The sequence below is a fragment of the Tauraco erythrolophus genome, chromosome 13 (assembly GCF_009769465.1).
Source record: "Tauraco erythrolophus isolate bTauEry1 chromosome 13, bTauEry1.pri, whole genome shotgun sequence".
NCBI classification, from domain to species: Eukaryota; Metazoa; Chordata; class Aves; order Musophagiformes; family Musophagidae; genus Tauraco; species Tauraco erythrolophus.
In genome coordinates this window covers 11,428,418-11,450,798 of record NC_141477.1, presented here as the reverse complement: position 1 = coordinate 11,450,798, position 22,381 = coordinate 11,428,418, and the positions used below count along the sequence as shown (strand labels likewise).

The 22,381-nt window shown below is 47.5% G+C and overlaps 2 protein-coding genes across 2 annotated transcripts; both read right to left on the bottom strand.

Moving 5' to 3' along the window:
* Positions 1-5,374: 5,374 nt before the first annotated feature.
* Positions 5,375-8,697, bottom strand: TMEM35A (transmembrane protein 35A). Its single transcript, XM_009988530.2, has 2 exons — positions 8,578-8,697; positions 5,375-5,787 (listed from the first exon to the last, which is right to left on the bottom strand). Exons 1-2 carry the CDS (start codon positions 8,695-8,697, stop codon positions 5,401-5,403), a joined length of 507 nt encoding a protein of 168 aa, XP_009986832.1. The 3' UTR covers positions 5,375-5,400.
* Positions 8,698-10,718: 2,021 nt separating this feature from the next.
* Positions 10,719-20,360, bottom strand: TRMT2B (tRNA methyltransferase 2B). The gene is given in 12 exon segments (XM_086619700.1): positions 10,719-11,004; positions 12,867-12,966; positions 13,968-14,087; positions 14,265-14,366; positions 14,495-14,709; positions 15,226-15,320; positions 15,452-15,598; positions 16,056-16,126; positions 17,463-17,562; positions 17,954-18,073; positions 18,566-18,620; positions 19,962-20,360. Coding segments are annotated over 12 exon segments (1,434 nt in total). The 5' UTR covers positions 20,144-20,360; the 3' UTR covers positions 10,719-10,877.
* Positions 20,361-22,381: the final 2,021 nt, after the last annotated feature.

Sequence of the window (22,381 nt, the reverse complement as noted above, 5' to 3'; positions counted from 1 at the left end):
TTTCCTGAAAAACAGATTTTAGAAGGATCCTGCATAACGTTATAGAGTAACTTCAGAGGAAATAATTTAAAGCCACCTGCTCACAAAAAGATGAGATAATATACTTAAAAGATGCACAGACAACAGGGTATCAAAACTCCATTTTTCTTTCATTAAAAAGGGAAGAAAAAAACTCATAAGTTAACACAAACTCTTTTCAATTTAAAAATTACCTGATAAAATTTTATATAGTATTTTGATGCAAAAATTAATATAAGCAGAAAGTTAGCAAAACATAATCAACAGTTTTCTTCTGAGATTATTCTGTGCATTATCAGTTTCATTACTTGTATTGTGTATGTCAGTGTAATCAGTCAACAAGTCATGATTACCTGCAAGGTAATGCCCAGATTTTAGAGAGTCAAAACAACGCTTTTTTACAAAAATTAGATTCTTCTGCAGCCTTTGTACCTAGCAGCTAGGATTGAAAATATATTGAATGCTCAAGTGAAGCACGAGAGGTACCAATGCTGCAAAACTGTCTAGCTCTGGGTGAAATACAACTGTGAGAAGTGGCATTTTCTCCTCAGTATGCTGGAGAGATCAACCTTTTATCCACAAATCTGAAATTTTGCTACAATTTCAATTTGGTAGAGTATACATGCATGTCTCTGGACTGCTGGAGCCTATCTTTTGCTTCCCAGGTTTTCTGACACAACAAACCAGAATGATTTTCAATTCATGCTCCCTCTTCAGCTCTCACTTCCTTAAGACGTTAGAATCATCCCTATTTTCACAGAACCACAGAATGTTAGGGATTGAAAGGGATCTCAAAGGATCATCTAGTCCAATCCCCCTGCCTGAGCAGGACCACCTACATCAGATCACACAAGAACGCATCCAGGCGGGTTTGGAACATCTCCAGAGAAGGAGACTCCACAACCTCTCTGGGCAGCCTGTTCCAGTGTTCTGGTACCCTTACTGGGAAGAAGTTCTTCTTCATGTTTAAACGGAACCTCCTATGTTCCAGCTTATATTCATTTCCCCTTGTCCTATCATTGGATGCCACTGAGAAGAGCCTGGCTCCATCCTCATGACAGTCACCCTTTACATATTTATAAACATTAATGAGGTCCCCCCTCAGTCTCCTCTTCTCCAAGCTAGAGAGACCCAGCTCTCTCAGCCTTTCCTCATAAGGGAGATGCTCCACTCCCTTCATCATCTTTGTGGCCCTGCGCTGGACTCTCTCAAGCAGTTCCTTGTCCTTCTTGAACTGAGGGGCCCAGAACTGGACACAATATTCCAGATGCGGCCTCACCAGGGCAGAGTAGAGGGGGAGGAGACCCTCTCTTGACCTACTAACCACACCCCTTCTAATACACCCCAGGATGCCATTGGCCTTCTTGGCCACAAGGGCACATTGCTGGCTCATGGTCATCCTGCTGTCCACCAGGACCCCCAGGTCCCTTTCCCCTGTGCTGCTCCCCAGCAGTTCAGTCCCCAACTTGTACTGGTACATGGGGTTGTTCTTACCCAGATGCAAGACTCTACACTTGCCCTTATTGTATTTCATTAAATTTCTCCCCACCCAACTCGTCAGCCTGTCCAGGTCTCTCTGAATGGCAGCACAGCCTTCAGGTGTGTCAGCCACTCCTCCCAGTTTGGTGTCATCAGCAAACTTGCTGACCATGCATTCTATTCCCTTATCCAAGTCATTGATGAATATGTTGAACAATACTGGTGCCAGTACTGACCCTTGAGGGACTCCACTGGATACAGGCCTCCAACTGGACTCTGTCCCATTGACCACTACTCTCTGGCTATATTTTCCTATAGGTTTGTTTGTCACTAACTTCCCTGTGCTGCACACCAAGAAAAAAATGTCTGGCTGGCTATGTCAAGACCTCCTCTGAAGCACACACTGATATATCAACACAGGGCACTCACTTTTGCAAATGAAATCCACTGATGTCAGATGAAACGTTCCCCCTCAGTGCTACAGGACAATCCTAAGTACATCGGAACTCCTACCAAGATGCTTCTGAGCATCTAATGCTCTGACGCTTCTGTTTTGCTAAATGTGGCACTCAGATGGTGACTGAGATGCTTCAAAACACTGAAAATTCCTGATAGCAGCTACGCCATGCTTAGATTGACACGAGCTGGGCTGACATGTGAGAGCTGCAGAAAACCCCAGGTGCTCTGGAATCCTGCCTGTTCCATCCTGAACCATCCCAGCACAGTGTCAGCACCTCAGGAAGCAGATCGCACTCAGTCCTCGGCCACCACACTCTGGAAGGACAACAGCAGCGTTCCCACGGGTTCCTCAGTACCTGCTCCACCTGATTTTTTCCTTTTGCCTTGCAAGAGCTCTACCAGAGAGGTCTGGTGGGGAAGAGCGCGCTGCCAGACCTTAAAACGGAACGAACATACAGGCTGTAACGTCGGTTGTCACTAACAGCGACCCGACCATTGCACAGTTGTACAGTACCAGACATTTCCAGGCGGACACTGGGCACGAACATCCCTCCCACTCCTCCCCAGACCACGCCCGCCCGCCCTTCTCCCTCCGGCTCCCGCAGCGGCTCCCCGCGGACGCCCTCGCAAAGGCCTCTGTGATGCTCCGGCCGCCCGGCGCCAGGAGCGGCCCTGCGGGAACGGAGGGAGCCACGGTCGGCCCGGCTCGGGCCGGGCCGGGCCGGCCCCGCCGCCGCACTCTGGCATACCGGCTCCGGGGCCCCAAGAGCGGCGGCAGGGATCCCCCGGGGAGGCCCATCCCCAGGGCCCTCCACAGCGCGCACCGCAGTTACCTCCCGCCAGCATCGGCTCCAACCGCCCCGCAGTTCAAACCTCCGCGCCACACAACGCGCATGCGCAAGCAGCCGGCGGGCCCATCTTGCCCTCCTCCTGCTCCTCCTCGTTCCGCGCATGCCCAGCACAGCCCGTTCCGGACGGGAACGGCCGCGCTTCCGCCCCGTCCCGGGCGTTTCGGAGTGTGCGCGATCCCGCGGCGGTGCCGCTCGGAACGCCCGTGGGGGGTGGGGCTAAGCGCTGGGAAATGGAGTCGTGTCGGTGGAACGCAGCGCTCTTTTTCATCCTTTTCATCCCTTTTCGTGAAATTATCGGTTTGCCGATAAAAAATAGAAAGAAAAGCGCGGGGGGAGGGGGGGGGCGGGGAGGGAATAGGTAGAATAAATTAGCATTGTGGCCTTAAAAAGAACTCAATCAGTGCGTGGCGCCTCACCACCTCTAGCAAGCAAAGGTGACCGGTAGCTCCCAAAATAGTTGGCTGATGCTGAGGGGCAATGATGGAGGTCCACCCATTACAGATGAATACGGAATTCTTGTTACCGGACTTAAAGAAGCGTCTTGTCTGCCCCTGTAGTGAAGAACATGTCGCCGCTACTGCAGAGCAGTAACTCAACTGTTGCAAATGTGGAAAGGGGGAATTTATTAACACGCTGAAGTTTTTGCAGGTTTTACGTTTTGTATCTTGGCTCCTATACAGGTTTCAATGAAGAGTGTTACAAAAGACAAACATTTCCAAAAGTTTACTGAGCTGGATGCGCATGTGAGGGGCAGCTGGCCAAAAGGTGTATGAATACACATCATGGTGTGGTTGGCAGTATTTTTATTTGGTTTTGAATTAAAAAGTGATGTAATACCTCCAGTCAGGGCATGGTAGATGAAGTGTGTCTTTTGGGAAGTGAAGCAAATTCTGCATACATTTGGCATGACCTTGAGGTAATCTGTAAAGATGAGAGATTGTCCATCAAAGGTGGTCCATTGATAGTTTCCTGTGTTCAGGGCACACATCTGATAAGATAAATAGTCACTCTTTGGGGCTCTAAGAGGAGATTTTTCAGCATGTATCTATATTTACAACTACACCTGTTTTAGCAGCAAACTTAGGAAGAAAACTGGATATGTTGCATATGAACATCATCAATTTTTATAAAGACATAATACTCACATGTTACTGGTGTTTTAATATCTTTTCTCGCTGCCACATTGTACTGAAGCAGAAATTTATCTGAGACTGTTTCATGAAAATGTTCAAACATCTCTTTTAAATGCCTGTGGTTATTAATATATAGCCTGGTAGTGTTCATATGGCTTCCATCCTGCATCATCTTGTCTTTCTCTGAAATTCCCTTGACATGATTCTGCCATTTTAGGTGCAGTGTTTGAGCACAGGAAAAATATTTTCAGATGTGTCTCTTAAAAAAGACATTTGTTTCTGTCAAGACATTTTTCTCCAAATTTCAAAAAGTTTATTTTCATGAATAAGTAAGAAAAGAAGGAAAAACTGAAAACAGACATACATCAAGAAAAACAAACTCAGAGGTAACACATGCTTCTTATGACGCTCTGTAAGATTTCAGATACAACAGATGGATTCAGGCTCTGGTGACAAGACTTTACCTAGCGCACTGAACCTGTATGTGGGATGAACTATGAGGTACCTGGACACGTTCAGAACCTCATCTATCAACAATAACTGACAATTCTGTAAAGTTGCAGTAGTTGTGGAAAAGAATGTTTTTCTTGCAAGGAAATAGGGAGCATGATGCTATTTTCCAACAGCAGACAGATATTTTGGAGTTCTTTGGGCAGTTCTGCTCCTCACCCCCTCATGAGGGAATCCGTACTCTCTGCCAAGAGGGATAAAGAGATGCCATTGCCTTGTGTGAAGCAGGCAAAAAATTACTGTTACTAGGCCACTGTCTCAGTTTCAGAGCCTCTGTAAAGTGTGGAAATTGAGGAAGAGGCAAATAGTGCCTCCATGTTTTCCCTGGGTAACCAGTTGAAAGAAAGGACTGGGCACAGAGACAGCAAAGACTAAAGGATCCCATTCTCAAACACAACAAACAGCACTTTTATGCTCTGTAAGGTCCTTTCCCCCCTCGACTATGGAAAAGGAAACAGATTTGTAGATGGGGCTGCACAAGCCAGTACAGGGACACTATGGTTATGTTCTACCCAGCTGCTGTTGCCGAGACTGCCACACAGCAGAAGTGCATCCAGGGTAGGTTTCAACTCCTATGGGGCTTGAGGCTGATGCTCAAGGACTAACTTCCCCTCTGCAGCAATGCCGAGTTAGCATGACTACCTGCCCAAGTCTTCGCCTATGCTCTCAGGCTGGTTTTGCGGCTCCTGCTGAGGCCAGCACTACTTCAGCCAGGCTGCTAACTGCCTCCAAGCTGTCCTGGTTAAAGCTAGCTTGTATTTTTCTACCTTACAGGGCAGCAGCAAAAGCAAGACTACAGTGTAGACATACCATGTGTGTCTCAGACCCCAAGTGCAACTTTATTTAGACAGACAAAAAATATAAATATAAATAGGTAAATAAAAAACAAATCTTCTGGGTGATTTTGGAGAGAGCTGCCTCGAGGGTCTGTATTTCTCACACACACTCAACTAGGATACCTTCATTTTGCCTTTCTCAGGAGCTGCTTCATGGTTGATTGGCTGCTCATCCCCATTGACTGAGAGGATCCTCTTTTCTGGCAGCTGCTCCTCAGGCTGGCGGGCAATCAGGAGACGACAGGTAAGCAGGATCCCAAAGACTAGGGCATGGGCATAACGCTTGAGTGGATCCCCCACTAGCTGGTGGAAAAAGAGCACAGCCAGCACAAGGAGGAGGAGGAGAAAGTTGGCCACGTCTTTGGGGCGACCAGGCACCAGTGTCATGACAATGCCACACACCACTTCTAGGGCACCAATGCTCTTGCGGAGAAGGATGGAGCTGACTCCCATCTTCTTTAGCATGGGGAGGGCCCGCACGTAGCTTTTATATGCTCGTTTCTGAAATCAAGCAGTAATAGTGGAGAACACCATAATGTGAGAGAATAATGGCAAAGGTGACCTCCAATGAAATAGATTGATGTCAATATGACCTAAAGATCACTTCATTCGTCACAGACCCCTCTGGCACAATATCCAATCTGTACCCCTAAAGCTTCTGTTGGAGGGATATTGACACCATCAATGTGGAATTCCCTCTTTTTAAGCTGTTGTCTCCTCACTGGAAAACAGTTCTGCAATCTAGCACCTGTCTTTGGAGCTAGGACTAGGCCAGGTGTACCTTCTCCTGAAATCTGAAGTTACAATTGCTAGAATTAGCAATGCAGAACCATGTTGTTAAAAAAAAAGTCCCTCTCTCTTTTGCATCTAGTCCCTGTAAAGCCAAGGCACAGCAAGAAATACCAGAAATCTATTTCTACCTCAAAGCAACTTAACACCATCCCAGTGTTTATGGGCAGTACAGTCTTAGCATGGGACTATACATCGTAGCTGAGCTTCACCAACCCTATCCTGTGCTTACATATCTTTATGATCCTTTTTCTCCTCAGATGAAAGCAAGCTGACATTTGACATCCTTTGCTCCCTGGTCTATGCTTGATTTAGATGCAGTACAAGTTGGAAGACTCAGCCTCCTTACACAGCTGCCTCATTGTTTAGGGAAGAAACAACCTTTGTGCTTACACATGTTCAAGTTCTTGCATTTGAATGTTAGATGCTCGTAGGTTTATTGGTTTTGTGTGTTTTATTTTTCTTTTTCAATCAAGCATTTCCCTTTTTTTTTATATTTTAATAAAGCTCCTAGTAATTGGAGACACTGAAATTATTTCTGCTTACACTTGGGTATACTATCTCTGCAGATATTCTTGCTATTATGTTCTCTGCTTTCTAATCAGGGAGAGGGAAATGGAAGCCAAATCTCACATAAAGAGTTGTTAAGCTCTCACAGTTGCTGATCAGATTGTAGATTTACTTCCATGTGATTTTGGAAACCCGCACTACAGGCATACAGAGCTTCCTTGCTTCTCTAAATTTTTCTGCTTCCTTCTAAGAGGAGCTGACACTGCAGATGTAGTTGAAAAATATACAGCACTGTCATTTTTCCTACTAAATAATTGAAGATCTCATGACACATTTACTCTTAAGTGTATGCATTGTAAGGATGCATTTTAAACCTTCAGTGAATAAAACCTCTGAGAGCAGTGTATTTTTAAACAGTTATAAAAAATACACCTTTACAAAGAAATGTACTATCAGCATGTCCTACAGTACTCTGGTATTTGAAGTATTTTAATAGACAAACTAGTGTGTCTGGTTTTTTGCTGAATGAAAAACTGCAGGTTTGGTGTTGTGGGTAAATGACAGAGGTTCTCTATTTGCGCAGGGAAAGAAGCCATGCTTATTGATTGGCAAGATCAGGTTTTCACTGTCTCCATTACATGACAGGCCACACTGGTATGCAGCCCAGCAAAAGCATGAAAGCCTAGTGAGCCGTGAACATGTTACAATATGCGCTATTAAGTATGATGGTGCTGTGGAGTACGTGAGTGTCTCTGCTTTCCCTTTGTAAAAACGGAGATCATTCGTACATGGAGGCTTGACTCTTGATAAAGCAGAAAGGGCCAGAGAAGCGAAATATTTTACAGAGCACGGACCTTGCAATGCTTCTAAAGTCTCAGTGCTTTTTTCTGTCCCTTATGTAGCAAAAGCTTAATAGCTTTGTTTTCTGGGCATTTTATCTCAGTCTCTTGCTCTAGAGTTACTTCTTGGTGATTCTTCTCTGTGAGATCCCTGTACTGGGCTGCAGACGAGGCACTGCAATTCAGATGTTATTTGAGAGCTAGGGAAAAGCAACTGGGCAGATGGAGCAAAGGGAGAAAACAGAATGTGCTGGAAACTTCCAGAACTACTTTTTCAGGGGCACAAAAATTATACCATTGCTTTTTAGCAGGGGCAGCAGGGATGGCAGCAGGAGAATAAACAAACCTAGACAAGGAAGCAAAACGTGGCAGCCAGTCCCTCACCTGCCTGCAGCTTGCAGCCAGCAAAGCTGTATTGCAGGGTTAGCCCTGGGCAGAGGAGCATAAACTAGCTGAGAAATGCATACAGTGACTTCTTCCTCTCCCCACCCCTTTCCCACTAGGCAAGAGGAGGAGAGGCTCATTTCACAGGCTAAAGGGAATAATAAAGTGACTATTAATAACATCTTCTTCTGCCAGCTAAGAATCTAAAAGTGTTTCATGGTCATGAATTAATCCCTGCACAAGTCTGGTGACGTAGGTACAGTCAGTGTCTTACCCTTGCTTTGAAGCACAGAATTTGGAGGATGATCATCTCGCTGCCAAAGCCGGCATCTGCTTTTCCTACCCACAGTCCAGGGGGTAGGTATTCTCCCAGGGATCAGCTGTACCTGCCTGCTACATATATGGCACTTTTCAGACCTTGCTTTTCAGAGATCCTTGTGTCCTCATATTTTTGCAGGCATCAGTGTGCTGTGCTACCCCATCCTGTTCACCTCCCCTCCCCGTCCTTATCCAAGAGGTTTCTCCATGGATAGGCTCAGACAGAGCCCAGGCAAAGGCTGCCAGGATATCCTCGGCACTGTGCATTATTTGTTTCTCTCCATATCCATCAAATAAGGAGACAGATAAGCTTCTTCCCTCTCCCTCCCGTTGCTCAGGGCTCCAGAACGGTCACCCTCCGTGTACCCTGCTGCAAACACTGCTTCTGCTGCAAGGTTGAGAGGAGAGAGCCCTAATATGGCTCCCTTCATGCTGCCAATGCCATACTCACCATCTCATTGTAGGCATCTCTGCTGAGCCGAGGGGTCAGTTTGATGGTCCCCATAAAGATGAAGAAGAGCCCCAGGGCCACCGAGAGGGCAACGATGGTGATAGTCCTGGGAGATGCCATGGAGCTGCTGGGAGCCGGTCCTGGCTGCCAGCCCAGGCGGCAGGTAGTCCGTCACCATTGAAGGAGATGAGGAATAAAGCTGCAGAGGCAGTGAGGATGACAGCGGGAGGGGGATTCAGCCTCCTCCACTCAGCAACCTCCGGGTCCTAATGCCCTGCAGCCGTGCAGCCGGAGCCAGGCAGCTCTAGCACCTGAGCGATAAGCATTCCCACTGCTCGTACCGTTAAGTCATCCTCTGTTTCCTTGCCTGTTCCATTAATTACCCACAAAAAAGCAAAACTGAGCCAGTTCCAGGGATGCAGGATGGCAGCCAAATGCATAGCACAATTGCTCACTAGTGAGAAATTGAGGACAAGTTAGCAGAGGGCACGGGAGTAACATGCTATGGAGAAAAAGTGGTCAGAGGTCTCTTGTACATAGGCAGCTTTCACTTTCAGATGATCAGACGCTAATACACACCAGACAACATATTGCTTAATGTATTTGCCCCAGAAAAGCAAAAATGATGTCTTGCCCCTGTGGCTGTCCTGGAACCTGATTCCCAAAAGGGCCACTCTCTCCCATTGCAGATAAAGCCTGTCCTGTATGTTCAGCTCTCCAGAAACTAGTGGAAAGGTTTCCTGATCTATTACTTTCAGATGTAAAGTCATTATCTTTCTCCCTCTACTTTGCAGCAATTTTCCTCTTGACAAAAGCATAGCCAGGCTAAGCAGAAATCCATTCAGATCTCACAGTGAGAAGCCAAGGTATAATTTTACAATACAGAACTGCTAGAAAACTGCATCCCTCGCTATGAACTGAAAACAAGAGTCTGTAACACTGCATAAATCTTACACTCCTGGGGTAGTACAAAAGTGACGCTTCCTGTGCTTGTCAGGAATCTCCCCCATGACCTTCCTTTCTGGTGTATAAGTCTCAAGTCCTAAACTCATGTATTTTAAGCCCCCATGGCTTGAGAACTGGTGGTTGTCATTATTATTCCAAGCTCAGGGTTCCGTAAGACTGGAGTTAAAAGTCTGAAAAAATATAGGCAGCTCTTCCTGTTTCCTTGGGAGTTTATCAGCCTTGATTCACCCAAATCAGACAGGAAACTCCTCTTTCAGAGGAAAGAGTCAAATTTAATAGCCTGACTATAGAAACATGTTCTGCAACTGGTCTGACCCAGATGACCAGGATACATCAAAGGGTAACTTCAATACAACATAAAAAGTAAAAATTAAAAATAAAAGGAGCCCTCAAAAAACCCTGGAGTTCACAAAACACAAGGGAACTCTGCTTACTCAGACCTACCTCCAGGTTGTAGCAGTTCCATGAAGAGCTGGAGAGAACTTCGTATAACATTGAGGCTCACAGCTTACCAGTCAGTGAGCATGGCAGGACAGATACAAAACACATCAGATTTTTGAATTGGCTACTGCAGAGCAACCTGATGAGGAAATAACTTGTTGCTGCTGACCTTTTCACAGGGCATTTCATATTTAGGTATCAACAAGCATTAGTGGAGAAGGGAGGGCAGGTGTGGAAGAAGATACACTGAAATATGTTCTCTATTTTGTTTTATAAAAAAAAGTAATTTTTTTCTCATTGCCTCCAACTTACCCACGCAACTGACAGCAATTCAATATTGGTTTTGGAAGTTTAAAAAGGAAATATTTCCCTGATCCTAAAAGTCATTATTTTCCCAGTGAAGCATGAGGATTTCTAGTTCCTATGGTTTCTTCATATTAAGTTCACTATCAACTTGAAAAACACTTGAAATATCCTTGAAGCAAGCAGAGAACTAATGGCATGGCACTATTAGAAAGTACAGTGGATTTTAGTATTCATATATTACATATATTCACATATTATATTCATATGTATTCATATATTGATGGTGAAAACTCACAACGCCAGGGAGAGAGTATTTCCCAGGCTGCTTTAACCAGCAGCCCAAGAAGAGGTTTGCAGGGAGGGAAGGGTGATGAAATGCTACAGAGGACTTTTTCAGCCCAGAAATCTGAGTGTTTCTGTACAGAAAAGTGTAGTTAGACAACCCAAAGTAAGAGCAAAAGCAAAATTATTTATTTTTATACAATTTTCAAGAAAATAAGATAAAATCCTAACTACATCAACACTGGTCTTCAGAACAGTAGGAGGTTGCTTCCCAAGCTCTCAGAACTGGCATACTTATCTCCTTGTCAGCGGGTGAACAGCAGCACCAGCTCACAATGAACAGTATGAGGAAACATGTCAAAAGGTATAGCCAACATGGGGGCAAATGGCTCTCCTACCAGCTTCTTCCCTGGGTCAGATGGGCAGCACAGCCTGTGGAAAGCAAAGAGAGCATCCTTTAGACCAATAGCAGAAACCTTCCCACCATTATCGGTAGCACAATAGCACAGAGGTATGTGATACTAAGGAGGTATCGTGTATTTGGCTAACATCCCTCGGAGTCTGCAGCTGACACTGGCTGAGGTCTGCAACCATCAATACTGAATCCCAAACCAGCTCTGAAAACCTCACAGACAAGCTGAAGAGTCAATGGCTGGTTTAAAGCCATTCCCTTTCTCGCAAGCTTAATACCCTTAGGAAATAATCCTCAGTTTTGCACTACCTTCATAGGTTACCTGCAGACAGATTTATCACCTGCAAACGGACCTGCCCCAGATAAAGACTTAGCTATACGATTAATCCTAAGCAGGTGACTAATCCCCTTGCGTGTACAGGAAAGATGGGGAGAGGCTGTTCAGGAGGGCCAGTTATGATAGGACAAGGGGTAATGGTTTTAAAATAGAGGGAGGTAGGTTCAGGTTGGATATTAGGAAAAAATTTTTTACTATGAGAGTGGTAGAACACTGGAACAGGTTGCCCAGAGAGGTGGTGGATGCTCCATCCCTGGAGACATTCAAGGCCAGCTTGGACAAGGCCCTGAGCAACCTGATCTAGTTGGAGATATCCCTGTTCCTTGCAGGGGGGTTGGACTAGATGACCTTTGAAGGTCCCTTCCAGCCCTAACCATTCTATGATTCTATGATTCTATGATTCTACTTTGTTGGCTAGGGGCCAACATCCCTGCAGTGAAGTCACTGGACTCAGTATCCCTCATCCAGATGCGCTGTTCTGTTGGGGAAGGATGCACAATGCTATTATAGTATGTTTGCATTATTTTCTACTCCTTACTGATGCACTAAAGCATCCTTCTGGAACATAAACCCCAAAGAATACCCACTACCTTAAACCAGTGAGTGCAGCTTGCAGATAAATGCAAAGTAAAGCAGAAACATAAAACACTTCTGACCATGCACTGACTAGTCCTGGATCACACCTGCAGAACTCACCCAGTGATATTCAGCTGCAACCAAAACCTTCCTAAGTGAATGTTCCAGTTTTAGCTGGGACAGTGTTAGCTCTTCTTTTTTTTAACAGCTAGAAGAGCTCCGTGTTTTGGTTTTACTCAGAGGCTCACTCTGAGAAGAATGCTGATAGCAAGTTGATGTTTGTGGTTGGATGTGAAACTCCAAGGACTTTTCAGTGTGCCGGAGTGCAGAAGCACGGCGGGATAAGGGGGGAGCATAGCTGGGACAAGGGGGACACCATTCCCCTTGTGATTTGTGGCGAACTTAAGACTGAGGGCCAAACTGGCCAATCAGTATTCCATATCATGCGGCGTCATGCCCAGTATAAAAGCGAGCGTCAGCCGGGAAGAAGGGCTTTTGCGCTTTGGCTTTTGCGCTTTGGCTTTTGCCGCTTTTGCTCTTCTGCGCTTGCTGTGTTTTTCGCTCTATTGCTTTTCTTTCTTTTTTTTCTTTCCTCTCTCTCTCCCAGTACTCCCACTCTCGGAGTACTATCTCTCCCTCTCTGCCCCTCTCTATTTCGAGGCCTCGCGTTCGTCCGGGATTTTGCAGTTTTCGGGACGAGACGGGCTTCGCATACGAGGGGGTGGTGAGCACCTACATTGTATTAAATCATCTGTATTAAATCACTCTTATCTCAACCCACGGGTTTCACGTTTATCCTTTAATTCTCTCCCTCATTCCTGGGGGTGGGGGAGGGGGAGTGACCGGCTGTGTGGGGGGGGGGGGTTCAACCTAACCCACGACAGTGAAGGTCAGATATTTATGCCCTTGTCTGGACATAATAAGGTCTGTCACTAAGGTCAGTGGAAAGGAAGAAAGAAGATTGCTCACTCAAGGAAGTTCCTCATGGCTTCACCCTCTGGCTTGCAGGAAATGTAGAGCAGCCTTTGGATGGACTTGCAGTTTCGGATGGCTCGCACAACCCTGTAATCTGCAAAAACAGATACCGTGCTTTCGCAGCAACCCACCACCACGAGCTTTCCAGAAGGAATGACTGCTTAGCAAGCATCACAGAACTGCACTGAACTGTCAAAAATACAGGCAAAAAAGAATATACACATTTTGCCATTTCTTGTCTCAGATGCAGGCTCTCAGGAAGCCAGGGATACGACCCACACTGATAACCGCTTAGCTGATTCAGCAGGGTAGAGCAGCTGGAAAAATCCCTCTGCTTCCCAGGGGGATGAAGGAAAAGAATTGTCATTTAATTAAGCAGAAGCACGTAAAACCTTCCACACACGCTTCTGAGACCACATCTGGGCACCAGGACCACTTTGGAACTTCCCTGTACACACTGGAGCGAGTCCAGCAGAGACCACTACGACAGTCAGAGGGCTGGGGCTCAGCATGCATGAGGAGAGTATGAGGGCTGGGGATATTCAGCCTGGAGAAGAGGTGAGCAGGCATCCATTTGCTATCTTAAGGGTCCTCACAGGGGATTATAGAGAAGACAGAGCCAGAATCTTCTCAAAGGGGCATGAGAAGAGGATGAGAGGCAACAGATGCACTGCAGCAAAGGGAAATTCTGATTACATATATTAGGGAAAACGTTTTCAGGAAAGGGTGTCCACCCTTGGATATACTGGACTTTATAGCCCTGTGCAACCATACACAACTCTGAAGATGGCCTTGCTTGGTGCAACTCTGAAGTTGGGAGATTGCACCACAGACCTCCACAGGCTCCTTCTCTCCTAAATAATTCTGTGAGCCTATGAAAGATGGAAAAGAAGATTAAAGCTGTCTGCTTTAAAGAGAAAGCATGATAAAGGCACTGAAACCAGCAGACGCTATGGGATTTTAGCTGCCATCACCAACAAGGTAAGAAACTAGAGACTAAGTGAGCAGCAGGTTTGGAGCCAATATAACAGGTCTCACAGAACTTGTTCAAAATTCTCTGTTTTCAAGATGAAAATAAATAGCATATTCTCTCACGGAGCCCAGCCCGAGATGGGTTCACCACAGCAACAACGGGTCGGGTATCGTCCCATGACAACAGGAGTTGTGGTAGCACAGCCTCTGCCTTTCCACTGTGAAACTCACAGTTTGAGATTCCTGTGAAGCAAAAAGCAACCACATGAAATGATCAGAGTCAGTCTCACCAAACATTAGGCATAACATGAAGGTAACTTGCTGCATGAAGGTAACTTGTTAGGATCCCTTTGATCACTTCTGCTTCCAATTTTTCAGCAGTTAGTTTGAAACTTTCTGCCATAGTGAGTTTGAACTCACCATTGAATGCTGCATTCCACCTGGCATCCTCTATTGCCTTCTCCACCACCTCAATACCAATAATCTTGGACACTTGGTGAGCCAGAGAGAGACCAATTGTGCCTGGAAATGAGGGATACAAAAGTGCTCCTTACATCCATGCTCAAGAAACAAGTCTTTAGATAGCAGGGTTCATTTTTGGCATGCAGGGCACCAGCCCTGGGAGCCAGGCTCACACAGCCACTGCTCACCTGTTCCACAGCAGATGTCGAGGAGGACAGTGTCCCCCCCAGCCTGACTCAGCTCCGCGACTGCCTGGTACAGAACTTCTGCTCCACCTGTGTTTACTTGGAAAAAGGCATCTGGAGAGATGCGAAACTTCAGGCCAAGCATTTCTTCAAATATGTGTGGTTCTCCATGCAGTAGTTGGAAGGGGGACTGCTCGTGCGAGCAGCGTGTCATGGTGCTAGCAGAGCACACAAAAACCAGCCGTTAGAAGGCAGCAGAGAGGCAGCTGATTACCATTTCCATTCCCAAGGTGCTCATGTGAGGGGAGGATGGTTCTCCCCCTGACCCCTCCACCCTTTATTTCATGTGAGCCTTTCAACACGATCAAAGAATTCTGATTCTTTGTAAGGGATCTGTAACTTGCACAGCCTAGAATTCATTAAAAGGATTAAAATGACTTCACAGGTCTGTTCCCCAGTTTTGCTGCTAACGTGATTTACTGTCTTGGGAAAGTCACTGTAGGTTTTTTTTGTTTAGTTCCCAGGCTCATAACTCCCATGAGGTAGAGCCATAGTGTATTCAAGTATTTCAGATGTGGAAAAACAAAGATGTGACCACATCTGCAGGAGGCATCCAAACATCTGTCATTCTCTTTAAGCACTCCTTGAACTGGCAAAATTTAAATTTGATCAGAAAGGTAGGAGAAAAAGGGGGTGGCTTTGTTTCCACTCTTTCCCTGCATCAAGACATATACCTCTCTTGGAAATAAAGTGAAGTCAAGGCACAGGCTGTTCCAGGTCCACATGTGAAGAACTCCTTAAGCAATGCTTTCTGAGTAGCCAGTGCCTCCTGTCCAGAGCAAGAAAGGAAAACCTAGCTGTTTGGGTAATTTGATTAGACGCTTCTCCACAGCGAGACACCCATCAAGCTCAGGTCAGCCAGATACCCGATGCCAGGGATCCTGTCCTCCACGTACTCACCTGGCCCAGCTCCTGGGGGTGGAAGGTGATGATAGCCATAGCGTGGCCACAGCTGGTGGTGCGTACCACGAGCTCCCGCCAGTGTCCACCTTCGTGGAAGAGGATGCAGGGGTCCAGGGGGGAGCAACGGATGAACTCCTCATAGCACTGAGCAGAGGGGAAACAGCACTTGTAGGACAGCAAAGACAACTGCTGTGGTCTCAGCATAACTGTGCACCCCAAGCAGGTGGCCCTTTCACCAGTATCATCTGTTTCTTTCTGTTTGATTTCAATACATTGAGTGAAAGCTCTTTCAAAGTTCTTGGAAGGCAAGATATTTTAATAATTTTAATTTGTGATTCTTATGTATTGTAATAGATTGGCAGGAATTCATTGTCACATGATTAACTTGATTCTTTGGGACAGTTTAGAGGCTACAACATTAACATGCAAGCTTTTTAAAAAAATATTTATCCATCCAGGCCCAACCAGAACCAGGCCTGAAACTTCTCTGAACATGAAAGTGGACTTGAAAATCCACCATAACTAAAAATACAACGTTCTCCCAAATAAGAGTTATGGCAGCCGCTCTATCCCACAGTCTAAGGACAGACATGACATTTACCTGGGCTACTTGTTTGTGTTTTGGCGGTATGTTCTCCATGTGGTCAGCTTTCACACAGACAATATTTCTTGCTGGAGAAAGACAGACCGGTATGTAATTATTTTGTTTCAGGGCATGTAAAACTGTAGCATCTGACATGATAAACTGTGGAGAGACCTTTCCCCTGAATTCTCTCATTGTACAAAAAAAAAGGAAGAAAAAAGAACAAAATGTTATCCAAGCACCCCACTAAATCCTGTGATGTTCTAGGTACCCGCAGTCTGCGGGACTGCCAGGATTCCCTTTGCCGGTGGTTACTGTCACTAACTTCCATGAAGAGGCTGGCGCTCTGGAAGCTTTTTAAATGTCCTCTAGCAACTCCCAAAGGAGTCACTGTACTGTTCTTAAACTAAGGGAGCTAGAGCAGAACAAGCTGGTTTTCTAACTGGAGAATAATGGTGTGGGCTTACAGCAGCAAAGCAGTTTAGGTTGCCTGGAAGACAGCATTCCCACTGCAGTTTAAATGCTAAACTTCTGCTGTCAGAGGTAAAATGCATCCATGGAATTATTTTTTTCAATGAGAAAAGCATACAGCAACCACCGCAGCACCTCTTGCTTTGGATGTTGAGAGGCAAAAGCTACTATCAATGGTGTGAAGGAGTTCACCACTAAGCAGCTTGCAAGGGGCACATAGCTCACATCTTCATTGCACAAAACCAAACTGCCTCACACATCCCAAACGCATCCTTCACTTTCCAACATTGCTCTGCTGCCTATGGATGTGCACAGCCCACCATGCTTTCCCGGCTCAGCACAGGCTCCTGGAGCATGTCAAAACCACAGGAACAGCATAATTAAGAAAAACAAAGCTAAATCCTGGAGGGGCTGCTACCACAGCTGTTGTCCTTACTGCTGCATTTAGCAAATTAGAAGCTCGTGTTAAGAAGATAAACTGAGGTTTTAAAATTGCTGCCCCAGACTTTGCGGTGTTTTTGTTGGCATCCATATGTAAAGGGTGACTGTCATGAGGATGGAGCCAGGCTCTTCTCAGTGGCATCCAATGATAGGACAAGAGGAAATGGATATAAGCTGGAACATAGGAGGTTCTGTTTAAACATGAGGAAGAACTTCTTCCCAGTAAGGGTACCAGAACACTGGAACAGGCTGCCCAGAGAGGTTGTGGAGTCTCCTTCTCTGGAGATGTTCCAAACCCGCCTGGACGCGTTCTTGTGTGATCTAATCTAGGTGGTCCTGCTCAGGCAGGGGGATTGGACTAGATCATCCTTTGAGGTCCCTTTGAGGTCCCTAGCATTCTGTGATCCCCCAGGATTCAGACTTCTAACTCAGATGGAGACTGTCACAGCAGAGCTTTGCCCCAACCCAGCCCATGCCAGCAGTTTTCTGTCCAGCTCCTTGTGCTGCACTGACCTCTGCCAGTTCCCACATACAACCCCACGGTTTTGGGGTTCCCATCCGGTCCTCGGTTCACAGAGCAAGTGGATTTATTTCAGTAGCCATTGATGATGGGCTGAGAGAGAAGAGAAGAAAAAGTAATGGAGGAAAGCCAAAACCCAGCCTGGTTGTTCTGTTGGCAACATGGGAACGTGCACACAAACGTGCAAAACGCAGAAATGGAGTTTCTGTGAGAGACTCCTACTACTTCCCCTTGCTAAGAAGAAATGGCTCTCTGTGACAGAATGGTGACAGGTTTATCAGAGAAGGCTTGGGCACAAAAAAGGGTTCCTAATCACTGGGCTTGTTTCACTCTCTGGCAGTCACAGGCTGCAAAGCAGAAGCTAGCAAGGACTGCCACAGATACATTCTCTGCAACCAAGTAATCCTCACCGTGAGACTCTTCAGGAGCCAAGTGAGAGACTGTTGCTGGCTCAGAGGGGACAGTGTTCCCGTGTGATACTCACTGAAGGGACTACAGGCTGAAGAGGACAGCAGAGTCCATCAGGTTTCTGTGCATCTATGCCCAGCTCCTCAAGACGAGATGTCAGTGTCTGCAAAATCTTCCTCTGGCTTTCATACTTCACCTGCAGAAGAGTGATAAGCCAGAAACACTCTCATGGGACCACATGATGGTGGGCAGCTCTTCATTACCCACCTCTGGGAAGGCCAACAGGAGGGAATATAGCAAGTGGGATATAGCCCCAGAGGAACTCTGCCTTTCTCATCACTGCAGCTGCTTGGAGCAACTGGGAGAGAGAAATCCCATGTCCATGGTCCCCAAGCACTGGCCTGAAGCACTTGGTCCAATGTGAAGCCCCAGTGAACCTGCTGTCATGCACTAGACAAGATCACTGTACAAGTGCCCATCCTCTGTGCTGCTAGTGATCACACGCATGACCCACAGGGATCCTCCCAGTTCTATCCTTCACAATAACTGAAGAATTAAAGCAGCAGTAAATGGGGTCTGAAAAGTTTACAGCATTAAGTGACTAAGATGCTAGTGGCTTTGCTCAAGGAGGATAGAAGGGACAGTTGGGGCAACATGACAGAGAAAAGTCCACGTAAGCACATCTTACCTGCAGCTGCTCTTGACAGAGAAGTCTCCACAGTGGAGTCGCTGCATTTGCCAACCTGGAAAGCACAACATCTGGGTAGTGTCCAGCACTACTCACCTCTTGATACTTATGGCATAACATCCTTGCCAGCTGCTTCATGGGCAGGACTGTTCTGGTACAGGCTCTGCACAATTGCTGGCTGTGAACATCCAAACTCTCTTTTCATGGCACCTTCGTGGTGCACGATACTTGTTGCTGGAACAGGAAACCCAGGAACCACAATGACCAGCTCTCCAGAGGAGAGGCTGAGCCTTTGGCAAAAGATTGACCAGTAATGTCTGGGTATCCTGGGTAACCCAGGTATCTTTCTGATCCTCCTTTAGGGGACAGGGCCAGGAACAGCGTTTCCCCCTCACAGGGACCCATGGAGGCCCTGCCAAGCCCTGGGTGAGATCTGACTCTAGGCTGGTAAAGCCAAGGAAATGAGTATTCAAATGTTACTCAGGTCACAGGGGGAAAAACAAAACAAAACAAAACACAAAGTGCAGGCAGAGAACGGAAAAAAAGAGATCAAGTTGTAGCTTCAGATAGGCTCTGTTGCTTTCTCCCACTGAATCAGAGGCTTTGGCCATCCCTCGGTGCTCCGAGGACAGCCTTAGTCCCGTCTGCCTGGAATTTTCCCCTAAAAGAGCAAGATGCTTCTCTCATCACTCGATGCCTCCATCCTGCGTCATCTACCTGCTCACATTTCCAGCTACTAGTACACTTTTTTTGCTAATGCTCTACTAGATTAAATTAATCACAGTGAAATGCAGTTTGTGTGTGGCAGGCAGGGAATTACAGGCTGCCCACTCTCACTGACCAGGCCACCCACACAGTGGCATTTTAGAGATAAACCTCAGAACTTGACACTAATTGTATTTGAGGCAGGGCGAGCCAGAACAAAACACATAAAAGCCAATTTAAAAAAAAAAAGACGACAGAGTAAGGGGAAAGGTTGATAATGATCCAAACTATTATAACTATCCATCAACTATTGACTCACTGAGCCCACGGAGAACCTCTCCTCATAGCTGGATAAGGTGTTGTTACTGCTTACTGGAATTTTTGGAGCTGCTTCTAAAGCATCCAGTGCCAACTACTTTCAGGTACGGAACTGCAAATCAAGTGCACTATTACTTTTCACTTGCCAGTACAGCAACTGCTCTGCTCCTGATCCTTTCTTCTTAGACCTTTTCATTTATCTTTTCCATTATTCCTATCCCCAGGCCAAGTTCCAGGAAAGCCAGCTGAGCCCTGGCTCTTCTATTCCTACTGGGGAGAGCTAAGTGGAGGTGAACCCCCCCAACCCACTGCTTTAAACACTTCAGGTGCTTAGTGCTTAGAAGAGTGCTTGGTCATTTTGGAAGAGTCATACCTCTCCTCCCAGAAGGCGCCCGGCAGGCTGCTGCCCTCTCTAGCCGTCTTCTTTTCCTTCCGCTTTCCTACCGTCTTCTTCGCCGTCAGCAGGCTGCGGTACCGACCCGGCAGAGTGCTCAGGAGAACACTCGAAGGGCGAACGTGCCAGCACGGCAGCCTCAAGGCGCAGGACAGAGCCATGGTGGGAAGAAGAGGGGACGCGCCCAGGCAAGAGGCACAGCAAGCCCGCCGTCAGCCTCCCACAGAGCAGCACATCAGCTACGCACCTGAAGCTGGATTGAGAAAAACACCATGCTCGTGGGCAGCTCAGCTCCAGAAAATGAACCACTTCGTTTAAAACTACCCGCGGCCAGTCCGACCCAGCGGGTGTTTCACTTGCAGCGCAGCGAGTGCCCGGCTCGGGCCGGACGGGAAGCACGGGCGGCAGAGGCAGCTGAACGCGGAGGTTCCTTCCTCAGCCGCTGGGAACCGGTCTCCAGCAGCACCACCCGCTACGCGCCCCGCTCACCCCAGGCCCTGCCGGTGCTTTCATGGCGCAGCTCTTCTCTCGCGTCACGCAAAAATCGCTCCTTCCGCGCGCGGCCGGCAGCCTCCGTGGGTGTTCGGGTCTCCCGGGGCGGGATGCAGCGCGCCGCGTTTGCGCCGCGCTGCGCAGTGCTTACGACCGAGAAACCTCCCCGGGCCGCGGGCTCCTCACCGCGCTGCGAGGCGGCCAAGGAGCCGGGGCCCCCTGCCCCAGGGGCACTGCTGCTCGCTGGGAGCGGGCCCCGCCGCGCTGCGGGGGCCCGCGGCGTACCTCCCGGTACAAGCCCAGCACCGCCGCGGGCTCCCCGCCCGGCGCCCTGTGCTCACCGAGCGCGTCAGCGACCATGATGCCCGACCCGCTCCCCTCGCCGCCCCGGGGCAGCGAGCCGTGTCCAGCACACGCCGGCCTTCTGCTACCGGCGTGGGGTCGCAGCGATGGACGCCACAGCCCTTCCGGTCCGCACAGACCCGCGGCAGCTCCACAGCAGTCCGGCGCCCAGGGCCGCCTGTGGTCGGGGAATGCTGCAGGGCAGGCCGGCGGGCGCGCAGGGCATGAGACCGCCCTGCAGAGCCGGGCACGGGCACTCCTGCTTACGCCCACCCGCGGAGGCGGCATCAGACCGTGTCACCGCAGCTCTCCCCGAAGGGTCTCTGCCCGTTCGGGCACCTGAAATAAAGAGGGCAGCGGTGGGTGCGATCGGCTCCCATCCCTCCTGCCCCGGGATTCGAGCAAACGTGCGGCCCCCAGCTCCCGGGTGTGCGGGAGAAGGAAACTGTCCGGGGACACCCCCACACTGGCCCCAGAGCCTCTCCCGGAGTCCTTCCTGCTGGCACACAAGGCTGCACAGCACAGCTCGTCTGCTCGGTTTTGCTGGCACAAATTGCAATTCCTGTGGTTATGGTCGCCCTCACACCTGGTGCCTCGAGGAAAGTTCTCAATCAACAGTGACCAAAAATTGCCTGTAGGCAGTTTTTATATATTCTGATTTCAGATAATCTAGGTATCCTACTCACCCACCTTGTCTGGGAATTAACTCTACACAGCTACAACCCCAACCTCTAAAAAGTTAAGTAGAGCAGTCACTTCTTCTTGATAACCACCACCACATAATATTCTAGTAACAGTTTCTTCTATTTTAGTTCAAAAAGAGGGGGTCATAAGTACTCTTGATGCATGCGTTTTTAGTTTTCCTTCACGGCACTGCACATCCATAGTTAACTACAAAATAACATCAAATTCTGAATTAAGCATTAATCAACTATAATTTCATCTAGGCAAAAAAAGGTTTGTGGTAATTAACTCTTCTTAAAGTTATTTTGTGGGAAAAAATATTGTGGCAATTCTCCCATATTGTGGGAATGAACGTTTGCATTTCAGCTAGGAAAACTGAAAGTTCCTAGTTACTTGAGTGTGGAACCTGAAAAGCCATCTGAAAAACAAACGCCAGAAAAGCATTTGAAAAAAGCCTTCTGTCTCTAGACCCAAATATTAAAATCAGAAGTACATGTGATACCCCTTGTTACACCAGAATTACCTCTTGCCTCTCTCTTCTCTCCCAGGTGTGCAAATGGGATTGCTCTCTCCCTCAAAGCCCCAGCCTTCTGCAGGGTCTCTGCGGAGTGCTTGCTGCAAGCATTTGTTCATTTACCATTAGCTGAGTGTGCGAGAATTGCTATTTACACAACATGGACAATTATCTGGGGACCACCAGGGCACCTCCAGCCTCCAGATTAAAGCATCCCCTTCTTGAGAGTGCATCTTTACACTGCAGAAACTTGGCTAGGCCTGTAGGCAACAGCTGGGTGCACCAAAGACAGCAGGTTCACTTCTCTTCTGATAGACAACCCGCCGCCTTCACCTAAATACCAGAAAAAGTCCCAAAAAGCAGAAGG